General features: G+C 49.9%; 1 protein-coding gene across 4 annotated transcripts in view; it reads right to left on the bottom strand.

The window, feature by feature from the left end:
* The window catches only part of Cfap46 (cilia and flagella associated protein 46), an 84,987-nt gene that overhangs the window by 30,497 nt on the left and 39,889 nt on the right, over positions 1–14,601 (bottom strand). For all 4 annotated transcript variants that reach the window (XM_040752159.1, XM_021228073.2, XM_021228075.2 and 1 more), the window contains exons 26-35: positions 13,764–13,902; positions 13,340–13,523; positions 10,389–10,560; positions 9,511–9,716; positions 8,865–9,005; positions 8,436–8,585; positions 5,997–6,145; positions 5,207–5,305; positions 3,092–3,224; positions 1,490–1,636 (exon numbers count right to left, since the gene is read on the bottom strand). In XM_040752159.1, coding sequence (XP_040608093.1) covers positions 1,490–1,636; positions 3,092–3,224; positions 5,207–5,305; positions 5,997–6,145; positions 8,436–8,585; positions 8,865–9,005; positions 9,511–9,716; positions 10,389–10,560; positions 13,340–13,523; positions 13,764–13,902 — 1,520 coding nt within the window. The remainder of the gene's footprint in view (positions 1–1,489; positions 1,637–3,091; positions 3,225–5,206; positions 5,306–5,996; positions 6,146–8,435; positions 8,586–8,864; positions 9,006–9,510; positions 9,717–10,388; positions 10,561–13,339; positions 13,524–13,763; positions 13,903–14,601) is intronic.

The raw sequence follows: 14,601 nt of genomic DNA, 5'->3' as shown, positions 1-14,601 counted from the left end.
ATGTAGACTGTCAGGGCGACTGCAGCTGATGACAGAGTGCCGAATGCACAGACTATAGCCGACCTGTCAGCTCTGTCACCTCTAGGACAGGTTATCTCTGTGTACATACCTGTCCCCTCTCTGATACATGAGCACAGCACCTGTCATCTCTGAAATTTGAGCACCTGTCCTGAGTGGCTAGTCTTATGCCAACTTGACACTAGAAGTTAGAGTTACCTGAAAGGAAGGAACCCCAATTGGGAAAATGCCTCCATGTGATCTGGCTGTAAGGCATTTTCTTAATTAGTGACTGATGGGGGAGGGCACAGCCCATCACAGTGGATGGTGCCATCCCTGGACTGGTGGTCCTGACTTCTATAAGAGAGCAGGCTGAGCAAACCATGGGGAGCAACCCAGTAAGCAGCACCCCTCTGTAGCCTCTACATCAGCTTCTGCCTCCAGGTTCCTGCCCTGTTTGAGTTCCTGCCCTGACTTCCTTCTATGATGAGCAGCAATATGGACATGTAAGTCAAATAAACCCTTTCATTCCCAACTTGCTTTTTGGTCATGGTGTCTTGGCCATGGTGTTTTGTTGCAGCAATAGAAACCGTAACTAAGACAGTCCCTCTCTGTTACCTGAACATCTGTCTGGTCACTATAACCTTTTACTTGTTCCCTTCCTACTCACTTACATCTTTCTCCTCTTTTGCACCTCCTTCTCTGAAACCTGCAATCTCTTCCGCTAACAATACCTTCACACTTGTTCTCTTCACTATGCCTCTACATGGCTCTCATCTCTGCATACCTGTCTCATCCCTGATGTCTGCACAGCTGTTCTCCTACCCCAGCACCTGCACATCTGTTCTAAACCTGCTCCTTACATACCTGCTCCCTCTCTGGTACCTGCACTCCTCCTCTTACTGTACGGACCAGGGCCTGGGCTCACAGCTTTCTGGTGACACTGGATTTTTCCATCATTGCTGAACCTTCCTCTTTCCTTGAATTCTTCATAACAAGCCACAGGCTGCTTGTATCAGGATCTTGACCACATCCTCCCACTGAAAGCAATTCTAAGTCTGTCTCCAGGGGTTTGGAGGAGTTATGGGGATTGTAACTTGGGAGATTGACATTATTAGAACAGACAACTCAAACAACTTCTTCCATCCAGACTATCCAAGGTCAGTCATTCATTGAGGACAGAGTCCAGGATAGAAAATCCCTGCCAGGTGTAGTTTGGATCTTGGCACTCAAAAGTGGGCACTGGGGCCCCAGGTCTGGGTGCAAGTTCCTCTAGTAGGCAGTTGCTTAGAAAAGAACAGTCAGTGCTCCCAAGGCTATTGAGAGCTGGGCTCTGAGCAGTGCTCTGTGGAAGGTGCTAACTCAAGCCTCTCTGGGGACTCGGTGGAGACTCTGAGAAGTCTCTGACATCCTTAGATGAGGAGGAAGAATATATCTGAAGAGTTTAGGCCCGGGTCAAGATGGCTTCAGTGGGGATGGTGAGGTGTATTACCTGGAAGGTCTGTTGGGCCTCTGACAGGAGTAGCCGTGCTGGTTGGTGCAGCTCCAACTCCAGTAGGACCTCCCCTTTGAGCATCCACAGCTGGGGGTAGGACATCCCATCCAGGCCTTTGCCAGTCTCTCTGTTTAGCTTCAAAATCTGTGAGACACCGTGGCGCTAAGATACTCTGCCCCAGTCTGTGTCCCATGATGTGCTCGAGCTTAGAAGCAGTAACGCTCCATGACGCCAGCGTGCCACGGGGTGCACTGCCATAGGGACATCCCCAGCGTGCCCTACTCAGAACCTCAGGCCTTAGGCTTCTGCTTGCCTAGCTTCTGACACACCCCAATGTGGTTTCCCTTCTCCCTCAGGAATCATCAGCTACCTGCCTTCCAGGAGGGAGGGAGCAGAAGTGAGTGATCAGGATAGGATGGCTTATGGGTTGGTAGAGACAGCTCTCTGGGAGACAACTTCTGTGAGTCAGCTCAGCTTTATTCCCAAGTGCAGGGAACATATAGGATTGCAGATGATAGCTGGGGAATCACCTAATCTGAATTAAACAACACACTCCTATCACAAAGTTCCTAGTACAAGTCTTAGTTATTTGTAGAAGCACAATGTCTAATTACCATATGGGCAGCAGGGGGAGAGCACTAGCAAGGGATTATGCTAAAGGTCACATCAAAGACAAATCAGGCATCCAGGCTTGGGGAAAGCTTTCAGATAAGGGCAGGTAGAGAGCAGGAAGTCTCACTGGGGAAGGAGTCCTCTTTGTTGTAGAGTTTGGAGAGAGCTTCAAGACTATGGTAGACTGCAGCCTCTGACCAGTAAGGCCTCCCAATGCCCCAGGCCTTTGGGTCCCTTGTTTCTCCTTATCTACCCCATCCTACTCTCCCACTACTGATTGTAACTGCTGCTGAGCTGCCTGGGCTTCCCCTCTGTGAGTCTATCTGGGAAGCAGATGTGAGACCTGCAGGGCTGCCTTGTGTACAGCTGTGCTTTTTTTCTCCCTTTCCTGTGTCCCCGTCAGCATCCCCTAACCCCATTTTGGATGGGTCACTGAGTCCTTGATCCTCATTTGTCCTGAGTTCAGGTCCCAAAACAAATCCCACAAGTACTGACTTTAACGGACTCACAGATTCAGCACTCAGAGGAAACAAGGTTCTTTGGGATGGCTGTACATGGACTGAAGGGGACAACCAGTTGGTGTCAGGACAGCAGGGGCTTCAGGAGTCTAGCCAGACTAGATGTACTCTGCTCTGCAGAGCACCGCCCTCATTTTACTTCCCCTTGCTGGAACCCAGAACCTTGCACATTTTATGTAAGCAACTACACTGTATCTCTAGCCTGCTGATGCTTTAAGTTGCTGCTCAGGCCCCTGGTGATCTGTTTTATGTATAATTCTTGCCTTCTCTGAGGAAATTCAGGGTCCCTTAGTGGTGCAAACTTGGTCGGGTCTCTGAGTTTCCCATGACACCATGCCTAGCAGCGTATACAGTAAGCACTTCAGAAATCAATGGTGGATGGCTGGCTGACTCTTAGGTCAGTCCTACACTGCAACCAAGATGATGCCACCTCTGGGCTATGGAACCCACCGTGGCAGTGCCAGCCTACCTGGTCTTCAGCTATCAGTGGCTTCACCTCTACAGGGCGGGTTGGAGCCAGCTGCTCATGCAGGACTGGCAGACTCTCTTCCATCACAGGTTCCTTGTTCTTCTCCTTTTTAAATGCAATCTCTTTTCTGCAGCTAATTGAGGTGAAATAGCATGATGCAACGGAAGAAATACAATCGCTGGTGACAACGGTCAGTTTCATTGTAGTCAAAGAAACACAAACTAATACAACTAGGGGTAGCCACAATTCACCCATATGGTGGTTTGAAAGAAAATGGCCCCCAAAGGGAGTGGCACTATTAGGAGGTATGGCCTTGTTAGAGGAAGTGTGTCATGTGGGGACAGACTTTGAGGTCTCTTTTCTCAAGCTTCCCTCAGTGTGACTGCAGTCAACTTCCTGGTGCCAGCAAGAAGTAGGACACTTGGCTATTTCTCCATCACCATGTCTGCCTGCCTGCCTGCCACCATGTCCTACCATGATGGTAATGGACTGAGTCTCTGAAACTTTAAGTGAGCCACCTCAATTAAATGTTTCCTTTTATAAGAGTTGCCATGGTCATGGTGTCTCTTCACAGCAATAAAAACCCAAATGAAGACAACACATGTCTATGCACGCCAAAACAGCCTGCAGTTGGGCAGCAATCTGGTTCCCGGGACCATACCAGGCACCTATTCTCTCTGCAACTGTCTGATGAGCTCATGTGTAGTTTAATGAGCTTCTCAATCTTAATGTATGTGTAGCAGACCTGCCTCTGGAAGCCCTCCAAAAGGGTAAAACCACTTAGTGCTCAGGGTTTTTTCCTACAGAGCAACAAGGCAGCCCCTACACCAATGATGGTTCTTCTCCTTGCCACCTACCCCAGACCTGAGTCACCCACCTTACTACCGAGCAGTTCATTGGGAAGTGGGCCAGTGTATCACAGCACTCAACCTAGTCAGGCCAGATTCTCAGTCACGCAAGGATTCTTCCCTTCAGGGTATTTAAAACTTCCACCCCAAAGTTGTCACTTCACAGATCCCCAAAAGTCTTGCTCATCCAACTGCCCAGGACTCCCTGACTGCATGCACTTGGAACCGAGGCCTCTCTGTATCCCCAACCCTGATATCACCATTGGCACCAACCCTTCCTGTCAGTCTTGGTCATCTTTCTTCCTCCACAGGCCACCTGCAGTGCCTCCCACACTGCACAGCAGGTGCTCAAAGTGAAGCCAAGAACAAGAGGAGGCAGGAGCCCCTCTCAGGCTTGGCAACTGCATTTCTTAACCCCATCGGAGGGCAGGGAAGACTCAGCAAACACTCTCCCAGTCAGTCCAAGGATGCATAGATAAGTGACTGTGCTAACAGCATGAAAATGATTTCGTAGACAGATATTTGTTGCCAGAGGCTGAAAGTGAAAAATTGTATGCAGCAGAATTACATTTTCATAACTGATCTAGTGTGCAATGGCAAAACCCCAGAGGGAATTACTGCCAAGGGATGGGGCCTGCAGGGACGTTTATTCTCTTCCTTATCTGTTTTCTAAAATTTGCACAATGATCATATAATTTATATAGGGGGAGAGCCACATTGCAACAATTAACAACAATATGACTATGTATACATTCTTACGTATTCTTAGCATGTCTAAGTCTGAAAAGGATTGCTACAGAATCTGTAATTGGCTAATATAACTGTTGGACAACCCACTATCAGCCAACCACAAGTGCTCCAGAGTAACCCCAAAACCCAGAAACAAATATGTGCCTCACTCAGCGTCATAACTCCTGGCACCCCCTGGGAGGAGCCTAGGACTGGTGAAGGGCATCTTTCCCCTATCCTGTCCTGGAGACCCTCCTTCCCTTTTCCCTGCTGGGCACCCACAGTTCAGCAGTTCCCAAACCTGTCATGAAAACCATGAGGGAGACTCACACATTTCTCTATGCACTGCCCTCCCAGGTACTGTTTCTAGAAATTGCCCCCAGGACCTCCAGGCCCAGACTGAGGATCCAGAAGCCATAATGGGCTGGTACTGAGAGGAGCCACAGCCCAGGGCTAGGGTTTCCTCAGTGCCGTCCTTAACGGATTGTACGTCACTGGAAAGAGTAGCCCCGCACCCGGGAGCAAGTACTGCAAGTACCTGGCTTGCTCCATGTCCCCGATGTATGTCTGTCCAACCACCTCTTCGTGGTGAGTCGTCGCATTGTGCAACCTCAGGTCGGAACACACCTGCGCAAGTCTGAGGGGAAAGGGCAGGGAGGGAAGAGGTGCTGTCACATGGGATGCTTTCATCTCCAAAGGAAGTAGCACTGGATTTGGCATGCTTAATCAGAGCTGGGAAACTATGAAAAATGCACTTTGGTGTTTCAGCATTTTTCAGTAAACAAGCTAGGAGGTTCCTAGAAACGTCAGGGGAACATTTTCTCTGTCATTCACTCACATATTTTACTCACTATTTCTACATTTTGGGGCACCGTCAGAGGCTAACAGTCATGTGCCCAGATGGGCTCCGCCAAACCCTGCCGTAGCCACCAACAGGAAACTCAACTAAGGTTTTGCTTAAAGCACTTCATTTGGACACAGTCATGCAAACACAGTCCAGAATTATCTGTGTGCTCCTCCTCCCCAGAGTGTTACTGTGTTCTCTTTGCCAATGTCTCCTCCATTTTTCCTTCTAGACCCTTGGTAGGAAGCATTGTGTCCCTTGATCCTTAACTGTCACATCATGAGTGCCCTCAAAACAAGGTATTCTCTAAGGATCAGGTAAAGATTTACGATAAAGATACCGTTCCATTGTCTGGCAGTCTTGGGGATTTATTATTTACATAGTCAGCTACAGAATTAATATCTAAGGTGCTGTTGGTTGTATATTGTTTTGGACACACTGTCACTGTCACTCTCACCACTCCAGGTAAAGGAGAGATACCAACCGCAGGTGGTAGAGGTCTGCAAGGCTCTTGCTCTCCACCACGGCATCTGCAATGAGCACAGCCAGCTGCAGGATAGGGATGCTGAGCTCATGAAGGTGCATCTTTTGCAGGGCTTTGGCCAAATGGTCTATGTAGTACAAGCTGTATGTCTGCATAAACACATAGCAAACAGGTCACTAGTGGTCACTAGTTCCCTAAGGTGATGGTTAATACTGATTGTCAACTTGTCATGATTAGAATCACCTAGGAGGCAAGTCTGGGCATGCCTATGAGAGATTTTCTAGAGTAGATTAGAGACTCTGGGTTTCTTTTATGAAGGATTATCTTGATTAGGTTAATTGAGGTGAGGAAAGCCACACTAAATGTGGGCAGGGCCATTCCATGGACGGGGGTCCTGGGCTGCATAATGAGGAGAAAGCTAACTTAGTGTGACCATTCATTGCTCTTTGCCTCCTGAACGCTGATGGGTTGTGATGAGCTGCCTCAAGTTCCTGCTGTTGTGGTTTCCACACCAGCATAGACCCTCAAACTGTGAGCCTAAATAAATGCTTTCCCCTTTAAGGTGCTTTGCTATTTTGTTCATGGCAGCAAGAAAAGTTAGCCAATAACACCCAGCTTTGCCTGGCACAGTGCCGGCACTCAGCAAGTATTGGACAAGTTTGTGGGCTGCCCTCTTCCCTGTCTGTCATTACAGGTTTTGCTTTGTCATATACAATTCTGTGGTTGTCCACACCAGAGCATGGTTAAAGATCCACACGAGTGATACATCCATTAATTCATTAATTTTGTATTCCATTTCGTTTTTTTCGAATTAAAACTCATGATCCACCAAATGCAGAATCTCTTTGTGTGTGTATATAACTGGGTATATAGGAAAAAAAGAACTAGTGTCTACTATGATGTTAAGGGTTGTTATATGGGATGTCGGAGACATTAGATGAGATATTAAACACAATTTTATGGTTGCTGGATAGTGGACAGTGTAGAGAAAAGAACAGGGCTAAGATCTGGAGGAAGATGTGTGTCAGAGATGTGGGCTGGCCTGTGGGCACACTGTCCAGGACTAGTGTCAAGGCTGGGTGGTCTCTGACCCCTGTACACACAGAACATGTATGATAGACTAGATTCAAATTGGACCCGAGGCTGTGTAGGTGAAGACTATTTGTACCTTGGGGAGAATACTAGAGAATACTATCTCTGGCCTCACAAAAGGAAACAGTGTTTTTAAAAAAGGACAGAAGGAAACGCCCATCATAGAGGAAAAGATTCCTAATTTTCATAAGAGTAAAGTTTCCATTTCTCATTTCTACACAGAAGACCCCATCATGGGAGGAATGTGTACAAGGGCTGGCAGTGTCCCTCTCAGAAGAGGCCTGTGTGGTTTTTGTTTTTTGTTTTTTAGTTCCATAAGAAAAAAGAAAAATTGCTAAATTATAGTGATGTGCTGGACAGACACATCACAAAAGAGGAAGGGCTAGTACAGTCTGATAGGGCATCCAGCACTGATATAGCCATGAGAGATGCCATCACACGCACAATAGCACAGGCTGGCAAGGATGTGGGCATCAGGAGCTCCCCCACCACCAGGGACAGGGATGGAAGTCAGCACAGCATCCTTGGAATGCGATCTGATAATTGGTAATGTTCACCATCATTGGAAAGTTTCCCACACTGTGGCCCAGCAGTGTGGGCACCGGCATTCACAGATGCTTCTTTTGTAAGAATCGGGGAAATGGTGTCCATTAGCAGGTGAGCGGGCGTGCAAGCCAATGTCTGTTCACAGCATGGGTGAACCCCACCAAACTACTGACCAGGAGGAATGTGCCAAACAATTCCATTCCTGTGAAGCCCCAGCCAGGCAGAAGAAGGTGAGCTGGATTATGGACCCCAAGAACATGGAGTCCTAACACATGGAACTTCTGAGTGTGACTGCGTCAAAAGGTATTATGCTCTATGACCAGGGTGAGGCTCTGGCCACAGTTTAGCCCTGAATGTATAATCTTGGAGGTCTCTACAAGAGCTGGATTTGCTAGAGAGGAGAGATTGTGTGGCCTTGGTGGTGGAGATGTGGTAGGGTGAAGTATCCAGAGGGACAAAGTCCCTGCTGATACTGTGATTCTTGTGGTCACAGCTGCCTATTTTGTGGAGATATGACAGCAGGCAGAAGTGGTGCCAAGTCTAAGTATGTAGACCTGGGTATGGATGCAGCAGGACAGGGCTTCTCACAGATGTTGGCAGCTGTTTGAAAGAAAGAGTATGTAGACCGTAGCTTTGTAGGTGGAAAGCTACTCCCTTTTGACCCTTACTGTGAAGCCTCTGTCTCATGGGTCCCTCTTTGGAAGTATTTGCAGTAGAAATCCTAGCTGTGGCTTTAAGGGAGGGAGGTTGGCTTTGCCAGCCCTGTGGCATAGCCTGGGCTGGCTGCTCAGATCCACTCACCGGCTTCTGGAAACTTGATGCATTAATAGTAGAGTCACTCCTGTCTTGCTTGAACACAGACAACAGATCCTCAGAGCAAGAGTAGGAGGCCCACTCTTCTATGCTGGTGGGAATGTCATCAGGTGGCTTGTTGGGAACTGGGGTTGAAATCTGTGCGTGAGAGAAAGCATGGTTTACTGTACAATGTGGAGTCCGGAAACCGATGTTCCCTGTGGTACAATATGGAGAGGACAGGCTGCCAGCCTCTGGCACAGTGTTTGGAGGCTGTGGCCCAGGATGGGGATAGCATGTCTTACAGAAGGGGAAACTGAGGCATGGCACGATTGTAAGACCCCCCAATGTGAATCTGGTGGAGTCGGGGTTCAGATTCCATCACCATTACTCTCCACCTCCCGCTCCAGGGGAGGATGCACCATAGAGACCACTCACCTGTTTGATGTCTTTCATCTTCTCCTTCTCCTTCTCCTTCTCTTTCCCCCTTTCCTTCTCCTTTTTTGGCAGTAACAATTGGGAACTAACTACTTGTAAAGTTTTTTCTGGAATTAGTTTTCCTCCTGCTATCAAGGAAATCTGGGGGGAGGGGAGAAAATACAAATTGGAAGCATGAAAAGTAGAGCTTGTATCTCCCCTTTCTGCACCTGTCGGAGGCAGCTCTCAGATCTGAGGGTGCTGCTCAGCCACGGTTGAATCCAGGAGCCTCCACAGCACAGAGCAAGCCTGGTCAGTGACCCAGACCCACAGGTTTTTGTGTTGGATGGAGAGCAGAGTGGGGACGGGTTTGGGGAGCATCCTCCTCTAGGAGCCTCAAGAAGAGGAGTGTGGCAGGGCCTAGAGAGATGCTGATGTATCTTTCAACCCAGAGGAGGAGTAGATGGTGCAGGAAAAAAAAGGTGTGTGTGCTTCTCAAAGGCTTTTACAGAGTACCTGGGAAGGCTCTGACTTCTTTGAAACATAATATTATGATTTTCCAAAGAAAATGGTGTAATAAGCCCTTCAGAGTCTCCTCCCAGGGGTTGTAGGATGGTGTCGGTGGGGACCTTTGCTGTTTGGTGCAACATCTCCAGCCTGCCCTCACCTGCCAGATGTGCCTGAGGAAGCTGTAGGCCATGAAGCAGTCATCTTCATAGAGAGGGGAGGTTGGGGACACCATCAAGGCCCGAAGGATGTGCACACGGGCCAGGGCCTCCAACTGCCTCACACTTCGAAACTGGTCCAAGGAGATTGCCTCCAGATTCAAGGACACTGCACTCCCTGTGAGAGACTGGGGAGAGGAGGCCTGCCCTGCACAGCATGGTGGGGGGGAGTGAGTCTGGGGCCATGGACAGGCTTAGGCTCCTGCAGGCCCCCGGGTATCTCCTCTTCTGACTTGAGATGCTGACCCAGCCACCTGACTGTTCCAGGTGCCTAACTGTGTGCTGCTGCCTGCCCCAGACAGGAGTTTCTCCAGCAGGGATACCTTCTATGCAGCCTTTCCTGCGTCCCAGACTTTTCTCTCTGAGTCTGGGAGTCAAGGAGACCCACTTTCCTTTTCTGTGTCTCAGACTTCTGGAGTTAAGGAGACCCATTTTCTGGGAAGCAAAGGGCTGCTGGCCTTGGACTTTGTACCCGTGCAAAAGCCCAATTGGTGTCCTGACACCTTTATACCAGTCAAATAGGCCATAGACTGGCTGCTCTGTTTTGTTCCTAGCTAGTTTGACCTGCCCTATTCTGCTGTATGGATCAAATGCTGAGTGGACAGGCCTACAGCTATCCCTTCACACAAGTTCTGGAACTTTCCAACTTTGTATCATTTTCCGTTTTCCCACTCCTAACTGATGTAAGCCAAAAAGGAAGGTATGCCTGTACTAGAGGACATTGGTGGCCCAGCAACAGTCCACCTATGTCCTGCCATCCTGGGCCCAGCTAGGATTTACAGTGTGTGGGGTCAGCAGAAGCCAGCATGGTCACTCTCACCTTCCTTCTTGGGCTCTGGCTCCGGGGAGTCTTCCGTGGGCTTCATGGATAGCAGAATCTCCATTGCCCAGTCGAGGTGAGAGATCACATCTTGCAAAGGGAACTGCTTGTAATACATCCACTGACTGAACTCCACGATGTAATCCACCTTCTGCCAGTTGCTCTCTGGCTTCTTTGGGACAAGACAGAAAGGCATATGACACTTGTCAATGTGCCATTAATTAGCATGGGGAAGCCACCTATAGCAGAAAGACTTGATGGTTCATGTCACCCTAGAATTTACCATGGAGTCCCTCTCCCACTCCAGGAAGATGTGTTTTGCCACCAAGATTGCTCCAGATGTGTGGTAGGAAAACAAGGATTTGGTCAAGTCCCCCAGATCATCTGCACCTGTTTCAAGTGCGCCCTACCTGTCCCACTGGTCCCTGTATTTCCTAACACTTCTCCAAGTCTCCATTACAACACAGAAGATGCTGAGCAGGGCTCCCTGCCAAGCAGTCTGGCTAATCTGAAGCCTTGGATGGGTGGTTTTGGGGTTAGGTCCTCTATTGAGGGTCCCATACCTCCCTCCCCATGCATGCACAGCTTTTTCCTAAACTACCAACAGTTTCCATGGCTTGTTGTGGGCCTGTGGGAGGGGGTGTCAGAGAAACTCCAGCCCAAGGCGTAGCATGGCACATGCTTGGCCTATGATCACTGAGAACACGCAGGCCAGCCTCACAGAGCAGAGTCCCGTGCACAGCCCATAGCTTTAGTGTGCTGACCTGCTGCATGCCACCCTCCTTTCCAGGCCTCTCCCTTGACTCAGCCTCAAGGCATCACCCCCACACCACTTATCAGGACCTAGGTTCACGGCCCCCTCGCCTCTGTTGCTGACTCTGTAGCTTTCCTGAGTGCTTGCCTGCACTTTCTCGTTTGCTGTGAAATGAGCACCTGTGAAAGGCTAGTCTGTGCTCGCCCCTGCAAGGGGCTCAAACAAGAAAACCAAACACAAAGAAGTGTTGCAGGTCAGGTGGCGGTCTCAAGTGGGACGTAGCCATCTATACAGGGATGCTGTTGGCAGCAGGAACTGGCCTCAAGAGGAAGGGGGAAGAAAGCCCCTGGGAGGACAACGTGGGGGGCAGGTAGGGTGTGACCCCCAGGCAGGGTGCAGGGCCATCCAGTGGAACCCAAGATCCAATGGAGGAGAGAGCAGGCATCGTGTGGAGATAAGAGGGAGTCCAGAAATGCCATGGAAGCTGTGACTTAGACAAAGCTGTGCAAACATGGGAAGCATGGGTACCTCAGGAGAGGGGTTTAGGAGGGAAAGGACAATCCTCTTTTTTCCCATTTTTAATTGATTTAAATTAGAAACAAGCTTGCTTGACATGTCAATCCCAGCTCTCTCACCCTCTCCTCCTCTGCTGCCCCCCCACCAGCCCCCGAACCCCCACCCTATTCCCCCTCCGCTCCCCAGGAAAGGTGAGGCCCTCCATGGGGAATCTTCAAAGTCTGTCATATTATCCCGGGCAGGGCCCAGGCCCTCCCCCTGTGTCCAGGCTGAGACAGCATCCCTCCATGTGGAATGGGCTCCCAAAGTCCATTTGAACACCATGGCTAAATACTGGTCTACTATGCAAGGCCCCATAGATTACCGAGGCCTTCTCACTGACACCCAGGTTCAGGGAGTCTGGATCAGTTCTATTCTGGCTTAGTGGATAGAATGCTTATTGCGCAAATGTGAGGACCAGGGTTTGAGTGCCCAGACCCACATAAAATCTGGATGTGTCAGTGTGCATCTATAATACCGGTCCTCCTGCAGCAAGATGGGAGGCCAAGCCAGGAGAAAATCCAGGAGCTTGTGGGTCAGCTACCCTGGCCTAGTACACACAGTGGAGAACAGACCCTGCCTCAGACAAGGTACAAGGCAGGAGAAAGTCCAGGAGCTTGTGGGTCAGCTACCCTGGCCTAGTACACACAGTGGAGAACAGACCCTGCCTCAGACAAGGTACAAGGTGAGGACTCACACATGAGGCTGTCCTCTGACCTCCATGGGCATGCCATAGCCATGTGCATGCTCATGCTTGCACACATGAAAACACATACACATGTATATACACCATGCACATATTTTATACCAAGTACATTTAAATGATAAATAAGTAAAAACAAATTTCAAGGATGAGATTCAAGGTCACTGAAAACAGATATACCTACAGTGTCCATCTGAATGTGTTGAGCTCTCTGCCCTTCCTCTAGGCCAGCCTGGTGGCTTCTCCTTCTCAGGGAGCTGCCCATCCAGTTTCCTCATTGAGATGCCCACATACTGCCTGACCCTGAAACCCAGCAGTGAGACTTGAGGTGACCAGTTACTTGGGCTCCAGGAGCAAAGTACAGGGCTCCCTTTAACCACATGCATTAGTGTCAGGTCTCTGAAGCCACAGCCTGTGCCTTGAGGTGGACCTAGTTTTCTTGTTGAGAGCTGCCCTGGTCCATGGCACTCAGGACCTCATCATAGCAGGGTATGCTAATGGCCTGTGAAACTGACTAACCTCCCAAGGTGGTTTCTCACAGTTCAGACCTTTCTTTCCATTTAGAGGCCTGCGCTAGGGTCCCAGGGAGCCCCCATGTGGGTCTCATTCATGAGAACCAGTGTCATCAAATTAGAAGTCAGAGCACCCTCCCACTCAAGTGCTTGGAATGGGGACAACAAGACCTCCTTGCTCAGCAGTCCCAGGTTCCAGGAAGCCCAGGCATTTACCTCAGGGCTCTTCGGAATCTCTCCTTTTCAAGATGGGAGACTAAAGGGCAAATCAGCAGAAGGGAGTCTCTCCCCTAAGCCAGGGCTTGCTGCACAGTGGCTTCCTCTGAGCTGACCCAGTAAGTCCTTAATTCTGAAGCTTTTCATATGACTCTCTCCGTAACCAAGAGACAAATCTGCCTGCCATTGCCGACATGGACACCACACAGACCTGCAGTGCCTGGATAGCATTCTGATAACAGGTGAACTCTCCACAGATGTTCCTCGAGTTCTGGGCCAGACGGTACCACATGTGTGCCAAATAGTCTTCGCTCTCATCCTTGAACTTCTGAATTTCCATAGTAAAGTTCTGGCCAAGTTTGGCCTTCACAATGACCATGTGTTTGAAAATCAAGCTAAAGAATAGCAAAGGATGGTCAGCTGAGATAGCAAAACATGAAGCACATACATGACACACACAACTACAGCTGCCTGTGCTCTTGTTGGCAGGGAGGGGACCAGACAGGGACCTAGCTGGGGTTTTCGTGCTGGGGTATGCTAATGGGGAGGTGAAGTCCTTTAGTGGAAAGGAACCATGGGGAGACCCAGCCGAGGGGTGAAGAGAGCACTCTGGGGCTCAGGGTGAGGGCACTCACAGGCGGTGGGCTGTCCTTGGCAGCACTTGAACAGCCTCATCCAGCACCTTCAGGCCCATCTCCCAGTCATTCTGGTCAGCGTGGCTGTGGAAGAGCAGGCTATAGAGCGCAGCACGGAGTGTGAGGTCATCCTCAGACCCTGGGGTAAAGAAGAGATGGAGTCTCAAGGGGACTGGGTGGGCAGTTAGCTCCTTGCCAACTGACTTGATGCCCTCTGACCTCTTACTCCACACCCCTACTCCCTCACAACCCGTGTCACAGTCTTCCATTCATACGCAGGTATGCATCAGAAGACGAGAAGCTGCCCTGTAGGGCAGGTGGTAGGTCAGTGTGGCCCTCGCCTGCAGCGCCCCGCAGCTCAGGTACTCCTTTGTCTGAAGGAACCAGCTCCAAGTGGCCCCGCCGGTCTCCAAGGAATTGCTTCTAACTCTCAGGGAGTGTCTTGGTTGCCTAGCACATGGTCTGAGGGCCAGGGTGCCAGGTTTTCTGAGTCCCCATGACCTCTCTCTTCTCAGAAAGCCTGCTACTTTTCTTTCAATCTAAAGGTAAACAGCATGACTGGGAGGAAATGGAAACCCTTTCTTCCCTCTGTATGTTACATGCTCCCAGTCACATTTAGGGAAGGCTGCAGGCCTGGTCACCTAATTTGTCACACATCCCTAGGGCCAGCCCTGGACTGAGCGAAGGTGGGACAGGAGGATGCTTCCTCTGCTTTTGTCATGGTTCTCATGCTGAGTGTTCCAGCACAGGGGTGCTGGGGCAGGCATTGACCATGTCCTTGCTCTTGTCACTCGCTGGTTGAGGCACTGCCCAGGTTGGCGGCTTGGCTGGCTTTCCC

This window comes from Mesocricetus auratus, unplaced genomic scaffold, assembly GCF_017639785.1.
Source record: "Mesocricetus auratus isolate SY011 unplaced genomic scaffold, BCM_Maur_2.0 Super-Scaffold_4256, whole genome shotgun sequence".
NCBI classification, from domain to species: domain Eukaryota; kingdom Metazoa; phylum Chordata; class Mammalia; order Rodentia; family Cricetidae; genus Mesocricetus; species Mesocricetus auratus.
Note: the sequence above shows the minus strand (reverse complement) of the source record. Positions and strands in the feature narration are given on the sequence as shown.